We start from the raw sequence: 17,526 nt of genomic DNA, 5'->3' as shown, positions 1-17,526 counted from the left end.
ACAAAATCTAGGCTGCAGTACTGAGGGAGTGCTGCACTGTTGGAGGTGCCGTCTTTTGGCTGTGACGTTATGCTGCGGCCTTGTCTGCCTCTCAGGTGGATGTTAAAGCACTATTTGAAGAAGAGCAGGGGAGTTCTCCCTAGTGTCCTGGCCAATATTTATCCCTCAATCAACATCACTAAAACAGATTATCTGGTCATAATCACATTGCTTATGGTGGAACCTTGTGTGCAAATTGCTACATTACAACAGTGACTGTACTTCAAAATGTACTTAATTGGCTGTAAAGCGCTTTGGGACTTCCTGAGGTCATGAAAGGTGTTATATAAATCCAATTCCTTTCTTTCTATTACATTTATTTATTGAGCCATTGGGAAGCTGCATCACTTATACTTGTTTACAATATAGAATCATGTTATCGTAAAAATTGAATTGATGTGACGTACATTACATTGTGCAGGGAACAAAGCTTGTGTTTCTCTCTCTTTTAGCCCCATCAAGAAGTTGGATTGTGCAAACAATATCCATCTATCCAGAAGCAGATGTACAGCTGTTTAACACAAATGCCATGGCCCTGCAGTACACTCGATCTGTTTTAGGGAAGATTCTCAACAGAGTTTTAAACTGGTGGAGACTGATGTTGGTGGTACTAACTTCTTTTACCTTTGTGGTCCTCAGCACTTAATATTGCCACAAAATATTTTATTAAAATGGATTTTTATTGTCTTCTATCTATCTGCCTCTGCCTGGGTAACCAGTTATCTATTTATCCAAATGCTTTGATAGTGCATCTATATTTATTTATGCAGAATGCTAATATATCAACATTACAAAATTACATCTATTTATTCAGGAAATAAGACGGATAGAAATGTTTTATTAAATAGTAGACTAATAACATGAGCACAAGTGATTGTCTAACTCAGTCCAATGTACGCCTGCTATAGACGGAATTTTTTCAACTGTTAATTCTCTTTTACCATGTTTACAGCCCAAACTCCAATCATCCAGATTTAAGATTGTGCCTTTCTCCTACGTGACACCTGCAGTAAGTATTAATTTTTCTTAATAAAGTAGGCTACAGTAATTTAATATGAGCATTCAGCGTTTTACATATTATAACTTGTGGTTAGATTGGAATTGAAAAGATAAAAACGAGTGGACAGCTCCTCAATGACAATTTAATGTGAATGATGCAGGAACAAGGCCACCAGGTGTTCACTCAGCTTGAGCTGCCTGTCTCAGCACAGTCCATCAGGACTTTAACCAACTTACGGGGGATGGAATGTGTGGATTGTGGAAGCTCTAAGCTGAAACATTTCGAAATGCTGTTTTGCGAGCTCCCTCAATGGCCAGGTGTATAAATGCACTGTGGTGTAGTACTGCATCAAACAAAACAGAGGGTGGGCTGAGGTAGAAGAGAGCTACTGGTACCTGTGGATTGATAGCCTAGCAAGAGTCAGCAATCTTCAGGAGAGGAAGAATGAAGAAATGGTGATGGACTTTTGAGGAAATCAATTAGGATAGCATGAGCGGCAGAGGAGGGGAGCGACAATAAATTGGAAGAGGAAAAAAAAACATTAATTAAGAAATATCAATGTAAACCATATTGTTGCAAATGTTTGGATTTGCTTGTGTCACTTCAGATAGTAGCCATTGTTTTAAATTGCTATTGGTTACATCAATGGAAATTGAGGACTTTCCTGTTCCTTTAACAAGCTAATAAGGTGCTCTACTGTGTTTGTCTGATAACACAAATGGAATGAAGCTACACAGATAAAAATGTATCTTACAGAATACTGTGTTTACTTAAATATCGCCAGAAGCCGTCCCTTAACATGTAATATGACTGAGTTAGTGCTTGAGGTAGAAACTATATTATGTTCAAAATTACAGTGGATTGGTGGATGAAGGAAAAGGGGATATAGGGATATGGGAGAAGGCCAGATAAATGTGATTAAGACTATTTGCTCGTTTGGAGGGTAAACAGCAACATAGACTGGTTGGGCTGAATGGCTTGTCTCTGTGTCGTAACTTCTATGTATGTAGTGGTTCATTCTGAGCTCTAAGATTCAGTCAACCGTGGGAGCCCCATAATATAAGACTCGCATGCCATGCATTACATCACAATTCAATTTAATTCATCCTGAGCCTGAAAGAGGATGAGAGGTTGAAGACAGGCAGAATTTGTCAATCCAGAGGCTCTGTTATCGTCCAAAATCATTTCTTGAAATGGGTAATTAACCCATTACGAACTTAGCTCATTATATTTAACTTTAATATCTGTACGCATAAGATTTGCCAAATTGTTTTGTGCTTCATGGTTCCATTGAATTGTACGTAAATAGTTAATGTAGCCTGCAAAATCTCTGGCCTGTGTTTAATATTCCTCCATTTCTGAAGATAGTTTTGCAACATTTCACACTATGTCTAATCCAGTAATCAGAATACCACATTGATAATCATTGGGATTGCTCAAGTCTACAAGCACAGATTACTTAAATGATACTGCTTTCGGATTGGAAGATTATGATCCACTTATGGGAACTGCTAAGAAATGGTTAAAAGAGAAAATAGCTCCATAAAATACCCAAAATTTGTAACAAAAAGCCTCCGTGATTATCACTTAATAGTGGAAAAAATCAGGTACAAATGTTTGGTGGTTTCTTAAAAAAAATTAATTGTGGTGAAAGTAGTTTTTCTTTTTGTAAAAGGCTTTATTACAGCACTTGTGGGTATTTTTTTGTGCACGTTTGATGCAACTGTGAAACTTCAATAATATACAAAAGTTACCAGGAATAAAACACGATCAGAACAAAATTAACTGAAAGTACTTAGTGCAAACCAGCCATGTGAGACTGTCAGTAGTTTTTAAACATTTAAATAGAATAAATAAGTTGTCACTAAAACTTGTAGAAAGATAAACAGTAATTTAAAAAAATCTTTTACTCTTAATATTTCTGATGCCAATAACTGACTCCGGTTTTAATCAGCACGCAAAGGGTTAAAGCCAAGTACAGGTGCCTCATGGGAACAGTAAAGGACAAGAAAGACCACCTAACATCTGTGTCCCTTTGTTGCAGGTATTTTTACACCCTTTTTAGCGAGACCGTTTCTTCTGGCGTCTATTCTAAATTTATTTTTCATAGTTTATATTGCTGACCTCTGGTCCTACATTTAAAAATAAATATTGAAGATCTACCTTATCTAATCCATTTAACATTTTACATACTTGGTTGAGGTAAAAATGAATTTATTTTCGGAGAAACTGGTTGAGATGTAAATAATTACTAAGAGTCTGTGACCACATTTCTCAGTTTGCCATCTGAATATTGGATTATTCATTGCAATAAAAATCTTCCATTCCTCCTCTCGGGAGCCCTGGGTTCTGGCTCTAATTAGTGTACAGCAGGTCTGCCGGTTTATGTGTAACCCGCCACTTGTATAGTGAAGCTGCATATCTTTACACCCAGAATTGAATTGTGAAGGAGCGGCTGGGTTTAGAACTGTACATATCTAATGATGTAATGTACCTAACCTGGAGTCGGGATTATGCCTCTAGCTCCTGGTGCCTGATTTGACTAATGGCTCATAGCTCTGCAACAGAATCCCTAAAGATCCAGAGCCTGCAGAGGCAGTTTCCTTGTTCGTTGCTTGACAAGTGCGCTCTAACTATAGCATTTCCATCTCCTTTTCTACTGACTCAAAACAACTGTTTAATTTCACTGCACTGCACTGCTCCCATTTCACAAAGTACAAGAAGACATTGACAGCCATACAGCCAGCAGGTTCTTGCCGTTCCTTGGCCACCATCACCTGCTCCTTCTCACCTGTGCATTGTGACTCACTCAGTGTTACCTCATCAAGCTCACCAACTGCACCGTCTGGAATGCGAATAGCTGTGCAGGCGCTTCGAACCTTTGATGAGAGGCTGCAGTCTATTTCTCTACTCCTGTCATTGCTTTCAGATCTACACTAACAAACAAAGAATGTATGTTACAACGTAGCCTCCAGAACACATCTTCAAACAGAGCTTGTATTGCAAGTTGCAGAATGTGTGATGTTTGTGTGGTTATGTGTATGCCTGTGTGGGAGTAAATCAGAAGCAGAGCAAGATATCAGGGCTGGATGGTACTCGCCCTGAACTTTGCTGAGGTCTGTTGCTTTTCATACCCCTCAATGCTCTTGTATATAAGGATGTTCATGATAGTCTCCTGCAAGGAAGTCACAGGTTTAGAATTTCTGAGCCCTCCTTTAGTTCAGGGCCATTCCCTTATATTATGTACAGTCTTGTCATGCAAGCAGAGAAGTATTCTTGGCATCTTGTAAATTGAAGGAACGTATACACTGGTTCAGACATGTGCCCAACCTACAATCTGTTATAGTGAAGTGAGCAAGCAGTTAGGTTGTGTGACAATAATTTTATGTGTGAAGACCTGGGAATATGTGAGTGTTTGAAGACTTTCAACTGTAAGTTGCAGTTTGAATTTATGCCCAGCTGGAGTATGCATTATAAGCAATGAAAGAGCTGTAAGGTTGAGGGAGCATTTGCAATGGACCAGCAATAATTGTGTAACCGGTTGATGGGCAAGACTTTGTGGCATGCACAGTTGGGCTATCTGCCTAGTAAATGGTACTGTTGGGTAATCTTAACTTGGCAACTTACCTAAGATGTACCATCTTCTGCATGTTTCCTGGCCATGTGGGTAGAGTTGACCTGGGCCACCTCTTTTTACCTGACATACTGCACTGCCGTCCTCTGTGGAATGGCAAACAGGACAATCCTCCTCAGATCCAACCGAAACCTCAGCACCTCCACTTTAATAATCATCAAACAGGAGGTTCTATTGCTGCGCTGCAACTCACTCACCCGCTGACTCCATTTCCTGCCTCTGTGAATGTTTAGCCTTTTCTTAGTTTTTACAGCCGATTTGTTTTCCCTTTTGGAATGGCTGAAAAGTAACTTAAGTCTGCAATGGCTGAAACCATTTTTGGTCCCACATGCAATCACTTACCTTCAAGTGGCAGCGTCCCTTTAAATTGTGGCTTGCAGCCCTTTAATGGCTGGATGGTACTTGATTTGCCAAACCCCACCACTTTTGGTGAGTTCCCACTGGCAAGCCCAATCCAGGCTGGCAGCTCACCATATGTAGGTAATAAGGCTGACCCAGGAACAATTGGCAAGGTTGGTGGGCTGTGTACAATTTCATCCAGGGGTGGGATTGCAAAATATACCCTTATTCATTTATTGCTGTTCTCACTGTTACGTGCATTGCCTGTCCTCCTCCTTTCTTCTACTTTCTTCCCCATTTCTCTACTCCTTTAATATTGCAATAGATCTTAAGCAATGGTGTTATTGCCTGATCTGGGTTAGCCTATGTTCTCCTTAATTCTAATAAAGGCTGTTGACAATTCAAGAGATTTTGACGGAATGTCAAATGATTCTTCCCTCATCCCCGAATACTAGACTAGAGATACAAATTACAATAATAGTACAGAAAGCTTTGAATTGTCTGGTAATAGCACATTGTTTTATGTTAAAAATAATACGAGCAATGCAGGCAAATCCTGAATTTTGCCCGATGATTAGTAACTAAAAAAGTATTAACACACTTGAATTTAAAACTGATTGGAGACCTTACTTGTCATCGAACTTGTCTGTAATGGAAACATACAATTTCATTGTGTAATTAAGAAAGATAGATAGAAAGAACTTGCATTTATATAGTATCTTTCACAACCTCAGGGTACCCCAAAGTGCTTTACAGCCAATGAAGTACTTTTGAAATGTAGTCACTGTTGTAATGTAGGAAAGTGGCAGCCAGGCCCCACAAAAAGCAATGTGATAATGACCAGATCATCTGTTTTTTAGATGTTGATTGAGGAATAAATATTGGATGGGACATTAGGAGAACTCCCTTGTTCCTCTTCAAAATAGTGCCACGAGATCTTTTACGTCCACCTGAGAGGACAGAAGGGGCTTCGGTTTAACGCCTCATCCGAAAGACAGCATCTCCAACAGTGCAGCGCTCCCTCAGTACTACACTGGAGTGTAAGCCTGGATTATTTGCTCAAGTCCCTAGAGTGGGATTTGAACCCACAACCTTCATCAGATAGTGATAAAAATTAACATGACAAGGATCTGTTTTTTTAAAAAGCACTTACTTAACAGACATATGCTGAAGTGCAGTCAGCTGAGTAAATGTACAGCAATTTCCCCATTGTTTTCAATTTAAGCTCAGTGATACCACATTTCTATTAAATACTGTACAAGCAAGGTTAAAAGCATGTTTTTCATCTCAGTCTAATCCATCTAACAGTTCCACCCTGCATATCATTCCTCTTCCTTTAATGTAACACAAACATCATTTAATGTAATCAGGCTGGTTTTATAAATCATATATCTACTTTATGTTCAATCTAAAAGTAACATACTGTAATAACCTTGAAGTGACAAGGAAATATTCATATTTTGACTGCTTTTAAGTATCACATTTAAACAAAGGTACATTAATAATGCAATTTATCTGTATGATATCTGTACAGTACAGGTTTCAAATGAAGAAACCTCATTTCTGAACTGGCTATATTACTGTGGTAATAGTATAAATGATTAACCATAGTTCAGAAGCTGAGTTGAGAACTCACTTTATATTTTTGATTCCTTGACCCCCCCCCCCCGTGTAATAGTTTCAGGCAGAAGAAGACATTTGAAAAGCAAAGGATTAAAAAGACCATTCGGCTCACCAAAGCTTGTTCCTCTAGTACTCTAACTACCCAACTAGCATCCAACTGCATTTAGAATGCCCCCATGTCTTTAATTCTGCTGCCTTCCTTGGCAGATTATTGCAAATATTTATCGCCCTTTGAGTAAATTCATCTTTTCCCCATAATTCTGAGCAGGAGACGTCTGGATTCAGAAACAGCTGTCGTCGTCCTTGGTGGAGGAGGAGATGCACTTCACTCATTGTTTCCCATCTTGTCTTCAAATATAGAAAAGTACGTGGCGTAATGCCACAACAGAAATGGCTGGAAGCTGCTCAACTTTAGGAATCCTTGAAGAAATAAAAACAAATTCATTGGAGGATATGACAATAGTGATTTAAGATTGTGTCAGACTGACCAGAGGACACAGTTAGATTGCATTAGACTTTACAAGTATAGTAATGGATAAAACATGATGTTTGTTTACAGTATAATAAAGTGTAAATAGGCTGTGTTAAGACTGCAAGCATCTGTTTAACACACATGCAGGTAATTGAGTTGCACAAGCTAATTGGGGGACAAGGTAATGGATTATTCCAGTTCAGGCCCTTTAACACAATTTCGCTTTCAACAGTTGTAACAGATTTCTCTTGAGAACTTCAAATGTGCAACTTAGCTGCACAGCCGAGGCCTAGCAATGACCCTGTTTGACCCTGTAATTCTTGTAGTATTCTCATCACATCTCCTGTCAAATCTGAAGGATGGAATATATCCCATGCTAGACCCACTTCATACAGGTTAAAATAACCATAGCCATGTCAGAACTGGCAGGTAAGCCGTGAACATTTATACAGTTGAATCCCTTTGATGTACTAGCAATCCATTTGAAGAAGTAAAGCAAATAGAATTTTAACAGTTTGCCATCTTATGTACAGAGGCTTACAATTTCACATAGTGCCATCCAAGGCATTTCCTGCACATGAGACAGCTTATTTTACCTCATAAATTATATTTTAATCTGCCATTACACAAAGATACATTTGTATAAATAATTCCCAAGGTACATCCCAAGGAATCCTATTAAAATAAACAAATGTCTGGTATCCAAGCACCCCAAAACCTGCTACAACTCCAGATTACAAGAAACTAATGTATGATCTGACGTAAATCTAGATTCAAATGTTCTATGGCTATAAATCAGATAAAGTGTCCTGAAGCAACTATTTTAGATTTTAATCAATTAGAGATAATCTATTTTAAACTGGGTTACCACACCTTTCAAATATGTGTGTGTGCATATATAGGGCAGATACTAGATAATAAAAGAGCATTTTACAAAAACATTTGCAGACAAAAGCAGCTTTGTAACAAATCCTTTTGGAATTTCAGTTTAAAGAAAAATAATTTCTTATTTCTTATCCAGCTGTGTTTTTAATGGGCAGGACTCTCAATCCATCAAACTGATGCAGTTTATTCCTATGCTCATTGATTATCAACAGGGGTTGGTGAAAAATGTTACTCATGGTTTGGATTCTTGGCAACTATTCAGCTTCTTTGCCTTGCAGATCGAGTTTCAAGAGCCAGCTCCAAATGCAACAACACGACAACTGTGTACAAGCCTCTCGGTCCCCCTGGAGTCTCAGCACGCACAGTCAGGTCTGCCTTTCATGAGAAAAATATCAAACAGAAACCACTAATTTCCCAGTTAATGAAGTCAGTATTAGGCTTGTTGGGACTACTGGCTTTTCAGTGGCCTAGAAAATGGGTGACACTGGTGTGAACTGGGCGCAGGGAACGATCCTTGCATTGTATAGGCCCAAGGCCCACCTGATATTGGGCCTCATTTAAATGAGAGCGGCGAGTTGCTGGGCATCCCTCGGAAGCTTGTTGGTGAATCGACATTAGATTTTAGGCTGCTACATCGCAGGCAGCAGCCCACAGTTAGGGAAGCAATCTGGAGGGAGGGTACGATTGGAATAGCCCGGGCAGTGGGGGGTGGTGATCAGATGGGAGGGGGGCCGAGCAAAAGCTGGAAATGGGCTTCGGCATCACACTGGAGCTGGGAGGAGCCCAGCTACTCAAGTAAGAAACAAAATCATACAGAATTTTTACTGTTTGAGGCATGACTGAGCGATGCTTCCATCACAGATTCGGCCTGTGGAAGCTCAATTGTGCATCATGCTGATTATGCCTCTGATTCAAAGGGAGGAGCCACTCCTCCAGATCTGTATGACTTCTGCAATGGCCGTATCAGGAAAAAATGAGTCAGAATTTATTGCAGAATAGTCAGCTTCTGAAGTTAAGAGTTGAGAAAAGTGGAGCAGTTGCCGATTGAACAAATCGTACTTTTAATAATCTGCAGCATTTTAATTCTGATAATTAAAAGCAAAATCTATAGACAATTTCAACGATCCTGAATGGCGGCTGGGAGGACCCTCGAAGGGAGCACAAGTCGCAGAATTGGTGCTTTAGTGTTGCAGCCCTATCTCCGACCCACACTCCCTTTGAGCATGGCCTCTCACCTGGGAGGGCAAGATCAGCAAATTTACCTACGGTGTCAAGATTTCAAACCTCACTTCTATAAAGTTTGCCTTAAAGGGGCACAATTGTCATTAAAAATGATTTGGTGTACATGATATACATCACATTCTGGAATCGGCTGCTGGTAGGTAATTGCTACCTCCCTTCCTGTGGGGTTCGTGCCCAGCCTCTCTTTGGTGTCCCCCCATGACAGCACCACTGAAACCTTAATCACTTGAAATTCGTGAATATTGTTACTTAAAAAAACTAGATTCACAGGCATGTGTCACATTGCTCATTTCATATGGTGCATTATGAGAAGTGAAAAACTTGTACATCCATCATCTTTAGTAATCAGGCCTGGAATGAGTTAATGCTGTAATGAATGTTATTAAATCCCGGCTCCACATTCATAGATCTCTTGCTATTGGACTACAGTTCCTGTGGAGCTGATCCGAAGAAAGAAAGAACTTGCATTTATATAGCACCTTTCATGACCAAAAGTGCTTCATCGCCAATGAAATACTTTTGAAATAAAGTCTCCTTTGTAATGTAGGCAGATGTGGCAACCAATTTGCACACGGCAAGCTCCCACAAATAGCAAATGAGATAAATGACCAGATAATCTTTTTTTGGTGGTGTTGATTGAAGGATAAGTGTTGGCTAGAACATTGGAAGGACTGACATGGGATCTTTTACATCCACCTTAGCAGGCAGACAGGGCCTTTGTTTAACATGTCAAATGATTGCGGCACCTCTGGCTGTGCAGCACTCCCTCAGTATTGCAATGAAGTAGCAACCTAGATACTGAAGTATTTGGAGTTGTACTGAACCTATGACCACCTGATCTAGAGACAAAAGTGCTACCACTGCAATTAATAGAGTATTACAATGTTGCAAGAATTAACCTGTTAATGTATTTGAGGTCACATGTCAGAAACCACTGTGGAGGAGCTGCAGTGATCACGTTGAGCTGCTCATAGTCAGCGCCTGTAAAATCTGCATGAATAATTTCAAACCAGTGTTTGTGAGAATATATAAGTGGGACAGTGAGCTCAGTGTAACTTTACTTACATTGTTTATCAGGACCAATACTGTTCACGTTGCTTTTGTCAGTCTATTTCATTCACTTGTGTTTGATTTAATGTAACTACAGATGGGATGATTCAGGAGTTCATTAGTCTGCAAGAGGAGAGTAAAGCGTCAAAGAAGAGAATTGTGAGGATTGAAAATGATATTGAGTGTATTAGATCAGAACTAGGCAAACTGCAGATGGAGTGGGAACACAGACAGTACCACCTACTGACAGAATGGAGCGACACAAAAGAACAGGTAAACAAGCTATTTTCCCCTTTTCTTCTGTAAATACTAGTATTTCTTGATATTTAAACTTTTACTCCTAAGTAGCCATGACTAAGCCATCTTCACACTTAAACATTCAAGACCAATATCCATCAATTGAAAGTTATAACCAATATTGATGCCCTGCAAAATACAGACTTGGTAGATTCTGTCAGACACGCATATACACTCGAGTTACAGAGAGGGGACTCCATCCTGCTCTGGACTAGCACAATATCAACCTCTCCTGCCACACACACATCCATACACTCTCACTCACTCACACACACGTGTGCACAGGCACATACACTCACGCACACCACTCAAATGTGGCTGTCACTAAATAACAACATGCAAAGTAAGGAAAGCTGGAGCAGTTAATAATAAGTAAAGTCTTCAAATTGCTTGAAGGCATACATTATTTCATTATACTATTAGTTGAACTCTTGTGGAATTGCTTATTGTGAGTTGGAGGATTACTGTTTTAAAACAGTAGGAACGTTATCAACCTAGTGTGACACTTACAGAAAGTGTGCACTATGTGCAAGGTTTTTAATAGAGTATGGACATCATAATTCTTCCATTTTGTGGCAGTTTAGTTTGCCAGCAGCAGCTGTTATGATGAGTGGTAATAGCACCAGTTTAAAGCTGTGGTAGCTTTCACACTAAAGGTTTACTAATTATAGGTTAAAAAATATGTGCTGGAAATTTCAAATTAAAACTGAAACTGCGAGAAATTTAGGTCAGTCAACATTCGGAAGAAAAAGATCAGTTAACATTTCTGGTGAGAATCTTTATCACAACATCTCACCCAAAGTATAAACTGATCTTTAAGTGCTGACTGACCGCCTCTGTTTTTTTGCCTTTATTAATAGTTATATGATGTTATGGTTCAATTATCCTCATGATTATGAATAGCTGATTAGTGGGAAATAACACAAGGAAGATAATATAAAAATAACAAAAATTTGCCATTACTGATTGTATTCTTCAGGCATGCGATGAATGCAGTGAGCAGACAATGAAGAGAAAGGATTTGGATCATCCATTAACATTCACGATGCCAAAAGCAGCACCCCAGACTCAACATGTCACATGCCGACAGAGGAAGGACTATACAATGAGGGATGAAGTGGACAGGATGTGCAGTGAGACAGGTGCCTCTGAGTTAGAAGATGCAAACACTGATAGCTTCCACACTTCTGCAGGTTAGTGGAAAACCCACACTGGTCCCAACATGTATCCGCTTAACTTTGCTTCAAGTACAGTGCAAACATACTAAATCAAAAATTGCCTTTGAATAAGTGATACATCTGAATTAACTTGCAAACCACAGGCAGGTAGACCGTCAACATCATTTTTATGCAAATTTTTTTTTAAGAGAGTTACTGCAAGAACATTGAGTTGACAGTTGTTTTAGGTAACGTCCAAACAATATTGAAGAATTGCTTAGGTGTATTTGATTTTCTCAATATATAACGTTGGCTATTGGGGTAACTCATTTAAATGGAGACCAACTAGCAAGTAAATAGTGAAAAGCAGTCGCAGAGCAATGTGTTGATTGTCAGAAACCTTTAACTGCAATGACCATGTGATGTGAACAACTTTTATCACGATCTTAACATTGATAAACCCAATATTGAGGTAGCAATGCACTGACATCCTAGAAAATATTTTATAAATATATAAAGAGTAAAAGGATAGTCAAAGGAAGGATTGGGCCAATTAGAGGCAGAGGGCATGGCTGAGGTACTAAATGAATGCTTTGCATCTGTACGAAAGAAGAGGCTGCTGCCAATATCACAGTAAATAAGGAGGAAGTAGAGAAATTGGATATGATGTGGAGATGCCGGTGATGGACTGGGGTTGACAATTGTAAACAATTTTACAACACCAAGTTATAGTCCAGCAATTTTATTTTAAATTCACAAGCTTTCGGAGGCTTCCTCCTTCGTCAGGTGAACGATGTGAAAATGATATTTTCACATCGTTCACCTGACGAAGGAGGAAGCCTCCGAAAGCTTGTGAATTTAAAATAAAATTGCTGGACTATAACTTGGTGTTGTAAAATTGTTTAGAAATTGGATAGGATAGGCATAGATAAAGAGGAGGTACTTAAATGGCTGGCAATGCTCAAAGTAGAAAAGTCCTCCAGTCCAGATGGGATACATCCTAGGTTGCTGAGGGAAGTAAGGGTAGAAATAATGGAGGCTTTGGTCACAATCTTTCAATTCTCCTTGGATATGGGAGTGGTGCCAGAGGACTGGAGGATTGCAAATATTATGCCCCTGTTCAAAAAAGGGGAGAGAGATAAACCAGGTAACTACAGGTCAGTCAGCCTAACAACGGTGGTGGGGAATCTTCTAGAAACCATAATCCGATACAAAATTAATTGTTACTTGAAAGAACATGGGTTAATAAATGAAAGCCAACACTGATTTGTTAAAAGCAAATTGTGTCTGACAAACTTGATTGAGTTCGTCAATGAAATAACGGAGAGGGTTGATGGAGGTAGTGCAGTTGATGCTGTGTATATGGACTTTCAGAAGCTGTTTGATAAAGTGCCACATAATAGACTTGTTAGCAAAATTAAAGCCCATGGGATTAAAGAGACAGTGGCAGCATGGGTATATAAATGGCTAAGAGACAGAAAGCAGAGCGTAGTGGTGAACGGTTGTTTATCAGACTGGAGGGAAGTATACAGTGGTGTTCCCCAGGGATCAGTATTGGGGCCACTGCTCTTTTTGATATATATTATTGACCTGGACTTGGAGTTAGTGGGCATGATATCAGAATTTGCAGATGACACAAAGCTTAGAAATGTAGAAAACAGTGAGGAGAATAGTAGCAGACTTCAGGAGGACATAGACAGACTGGCGAAATCGGCAGACATACAGCAGATGAAATTTAATGCAGAGAAGTGTGAAGTGATGCATTTTGGAAGGAAAAATGATGAGAGGCAATATAAACTAAATGCTGCAATTTTAAATGGGGTGCAGGAACTGGGAGACCTGGGGGTTCACATACACAAATCTTTGAAGGTGGCAGGACAAGTTGAGAAAACTGTTAAAAAAGCATATGGGATCCTTGGCTTTATAAATCAAGGTATTTAAGAGTACAAAAGCAAGGAAGTTATGGTAAACCTTTATTAATCACTGGTTAGGCCTCAGCTAGAGTATTGTGTCCAATCTGGGCATCACACTTTAGGAAGGCCTTGTCGAGGATGCAGAGGGAATTTACCAGAATGGTACCAGAGATGAGGGACTTGAGTCATGTGGAGAGACTAGAGAAACTGGGATTGTTCTCCTTTAGAGCAGAGAAGATTCAGGGGAGATTAAGGAGGATTTTGATAGAGTTGATGGTGAGAATATCTTTCCACTGGCAGGAGGGTTGGTAACCAGAGGAAACAGATTTAAGAGAATAGGCAAAAAAAAAAATTTACGCAGCAAGTTGTTAAAATCTGGAATGCAGTACCTGAAAGGATGATGGAAGCAGATTCAATAGTAACTTTCAAAACTGAATTGGATATATACTTGAAAAGGAGAAATTTGTAGGGCTATGGAGAGTGGGACTAATTGGATAGCTGTTTCAAAGAGCCGGCACAGGAATGATTGGCTGAATGGCCTCCATCAGTGCTGTATGATTCTATGATATTCCCTTTAATTGAGTGTGACCATTAACAGTGTGTTTGTTAACTACAATATTTCTTCAATGCTCTGAGCTTATGTAGTTAGATTGGCTGTGTATACCTAGCCTCATAATTTATTATACTGACATCTTTTGTTGAATGAATCTAAGCTGCTTCTGGTCCTTGTTTGAGAAGTCAGTGTGCCTTATTTGGTTTACATACTGGTATATATGGGCCTAGCTAATTACTTATACACATTGATCAATCAACTGTTCTGTTTCGGTATTGTTTAATGGTAACTCTTTTTTGATAAAGAAATTTTAATATGTTTTGTACTTTTAAGTCGTTGGATACCAATAGTTTTACTGCTTTTGATTTGAACATTTATTGTTAGAATTGGTAAAATCATTTTCATTTTGTTAAAAGCTGTTTGTATATTTTATTTCCGTTTCAGTTGAGTTGACAGTCATGAAGTTGAAATTAAGCTGCTTTTATGTGGTGTGAGACTCACACTAACGGCACTGGCTCCTGCCCTGCAGGACTATTATGGCTGGCTGAAACTTGAAAGTAAGCATGCTGGAATTTGCTAAGCCAGTGGCTGGTAAACCCCCAAAAGGCACCACCAGCAAAGATCTGAGTGCAATCTAAAAACAGCTTTAGATCAACACATTCCTGCTTGTTGCTCTAAAATCTGCCTCTTCAGCAGGGCTGGATTAACACACAGGCCACCTAAGCACATGTTTAGGCGCAAAATGGGAAAGGGAGAGCAATATTGAGTACGGCTTAATTTTATACCGTGCCTATGGCTGAATAGGTTCTTTTTTCAGGTCCACTCCTGTGAAATTTGCAGGGCTATGGAGTAAGAGCAGGGGAGTAGGACTAATTGGATAACTCAGAGCCAGCACAGGCACAATGGGCCGAATAGCTGCCTTCTGTCCTAAATCATTCTATGATAATGACACATACAGAACAGGAAGGGCCCAAGCTTCGTTCTAGCTCGTGCTTACGTAGCTGATTTCAGCATTGGCAGAGGAGGAGAGTTTCTGCCCCTGCTTCCTGTTGCCAATTGCCATCCACTGAACTCATCTTCATGACAGGAGGAAGAAGCAAAAAGCTGTAATGGTTTCTTATTTGTTTTTAATCTTTGAAACTACTTGATAGAAAATTTATTTAACAGCACAAGTTTGAGACATCAGAAAATAATCATGTTGTAAACATAACCTGGATTTTAGCAATTTTCTTGCTCTTACCACAAAGCATACGACAAATCAATGAACTTGTGTAAAAGTGTAGAGTGCATGCACCCTCCTGCAGAGGGTTACAACACCGCATTGTTTGACCGTTGCCATGGTGCCTATTTTGCCGATCGAGTCTTCATTTGCTTTCAAGAGCGTATTTACTGCCCACGAGTTCTGGCCTGCACTCTATTGCAAATGTTACCATGACTACATTTCTAAAATCAAATATAAAAACAAACAAAAAAAAAAAGCACAATCAGAAATCACAGGCGCAGTTTACTCATGTGTCATTCTAAAAATGAAGGAGGTGCCAGCCGATTTTCCATGGAATAGTGGGATGTGTGTTTGCACCTGGGATTCCCACGGGCTAAGAATTGCTGTATGTGTTGTAATGTTATAAATCAGTTTGTGAAGACTTTCCCTGTTCACCATTTCTATTGAAGGCTCCAAAAGAACAGATTAAAAGTTCTCCTGGATATACTGAACAGAGGAAACCTTCACAAATGTGTCTCAACATAGTGACCAGAGGAATTCTTGCTCTATTGTGATGTGGAGATGCCGGTGATGGACTGGGGTTGACAATTGTAAACAATTTTACAACACCAAGTTATAGTCCAGCAATTTTATTTTAAATTCACAAGCTTTCGGAGGCTACCTCCTTCCTCAGGTGAACGATGCGGAAATTCCGCATCGTTCACCTGAGGAAGGAGGTAGCCTCCGAAAGCTTGTGAATTTAAAATAAAATTGCTGGACTATAACTTGGTGTTGTAAAATTGTTTACAATTGCTCTATTGTGAACACAGCTGCATTAGCAGGCGGCAGGAGAGGTGTCGAGCACAGAAACTATCTTCCCAGTAAGAAAGGAGGGAAAATCAGAGGCTGAGTTTCAGGGGTGCTCTTTCATGCTTCCTGGTGGTTGTGGGTTCAAATCCCACTCCAGAGACTTCAGCACATAATCCAAGCTGGCACTTCAGTGCAGTACTGAGGGAGTTCTGTACTGTTGGAGGTGCCGTCTTTCAGATGAGCTGTTAAACCAAGGCCCTGTCTGCCCTCTCAGGTGAGCGTAGAAGACTCCATGGCATTATTTTGAAGAAGAGCGGGGGAGTTCTCCCCAGTCTCCTGGCTAATATTTATCCCTCAATCAACATCACTAAAACAGATGATCTGGTCATTATGTTATTGCTGTTTGTGGGACCTTGCTATGTGCAAATTGGCTGCCACATTTCCTACAAATGTAAGGAATCTTACAACACCAGGTTATAACCTGGTGTTGTAAGATTCCTTACATTTGTCCACCCCAGTCCATCACCGGCATCTCCACATCACATTTCCTACACTTCAACGGTGACTACAGTTCAAAAGTTCTTAATTGGTTGTAAAGTGCTTGAGGCCGTCCTGAGGTTGTGAAAGGCGCTATGTAAATGGAAGTCTTTCTTCTTTCACTTGCTGAATGTCAGTGGGTCAACTCTGCACACTTTCAGAAGTAAAGTGATGCACGAAATGGCGGAGGTGGGGGAATCTGAAAGAAGAGAAACAAAAAACTTTAGCAAAAGCGATAAAAAATAAATGTGGTGGTTAAGATCCATATAAACAGTTAATAGAATGACCGTGTCCATCCAACAAATTCTAAGAAAACACGTTATTTTGTCTGTTACGTATAATCTAAAAAAGCAGCAACTCTATGAAAGAATGTTTGGAAACCCTTTTTAATATAATGGGAGAAATCATGTTGGATTGCATCATTTTTTTTCTCCATCTTACCATCTGTCACTTGTGAGTCAGGCTATTCTGACAAAAATGACGCACGACACTTTGGGCACTTGTCCCTACTCCAGCAAACACTCTGCCAGACACTCCTCATGAAGGAAATACCCTTTAACCTCTAGGCACTGAGGCGTCGATCTAAAGAGGCCTATGTTAATAAAAACAGAGGTTATATAAATTCAAGAGGTTGAGCTAGTTTCCTTGCACATGGAGAATTAAGGCCAAGTGTAGTTAGAGCAGGTGTTGGACAGTGGGGGTTAATTGGACCACATAACTCAGTCCCCCTATTAAAGCCATACATTCTGTCCTTATTTTTATATACTTTGATTT

General features: G+C 39.7%; 1 protein-coding gene across 1 annotated transcript in view; it reads left to right on the top strand.

The window, feature by feature from the left end:
* The first annotated feature begins 495 nt into the window (after positions 1 to 495).
* LOC137342796 (uncharacterized) overlaps positions 496 to 17,526 on the top strand; it is a 35,287-nt gene continuing 18,256 nt past the window's right edge. Inside the window, exons 1-5 of the mRNA XM_068006983.1 lie at positions 496 to 646; positions 992 to 1,048; positions 8,271 to 8,361; positions 10,382 to 10,557; positions 11,561 to 11,774. Of these exons, the coding sequence (XP_067863084.1) occupies positions 569 to 646; positions 992 to 1,048; positions 8,271 to 8,361; positions 10,382 to 10,557; positions 11,561 to 11,774 (616 nt within the window). The 5' untranslated portion in view covers positions 496 to 568. The remainder of the gene's footprint in view (positions 647 to 991; positions 1,049 to 8,270; positions 8,362 to 10,381; positions 10,558 to 11,560; positions 11,775 to 17,526) is intronic.

The sequence above is a fragment of the Heptranchias perlo genome, chromosome 26 (genome assembly GCF_035084215.1).
Source record: "Heptranchias perlo isolate sHepPer1 chromosome 26, sHepPer1.hap1, whole genome shotgun sequence".
Lineage (NCBI taxonomy): Eukaryota > Metazoa > Chordata > Chondrichthyes > Hexanchiformes > Hexanchidae > Heptranchias > Heptranchias perlo.
Note: the sequence above shows the minus strand (reverse complement) of the source record. Positions and strands in the feature narration are given on the sequence as shown.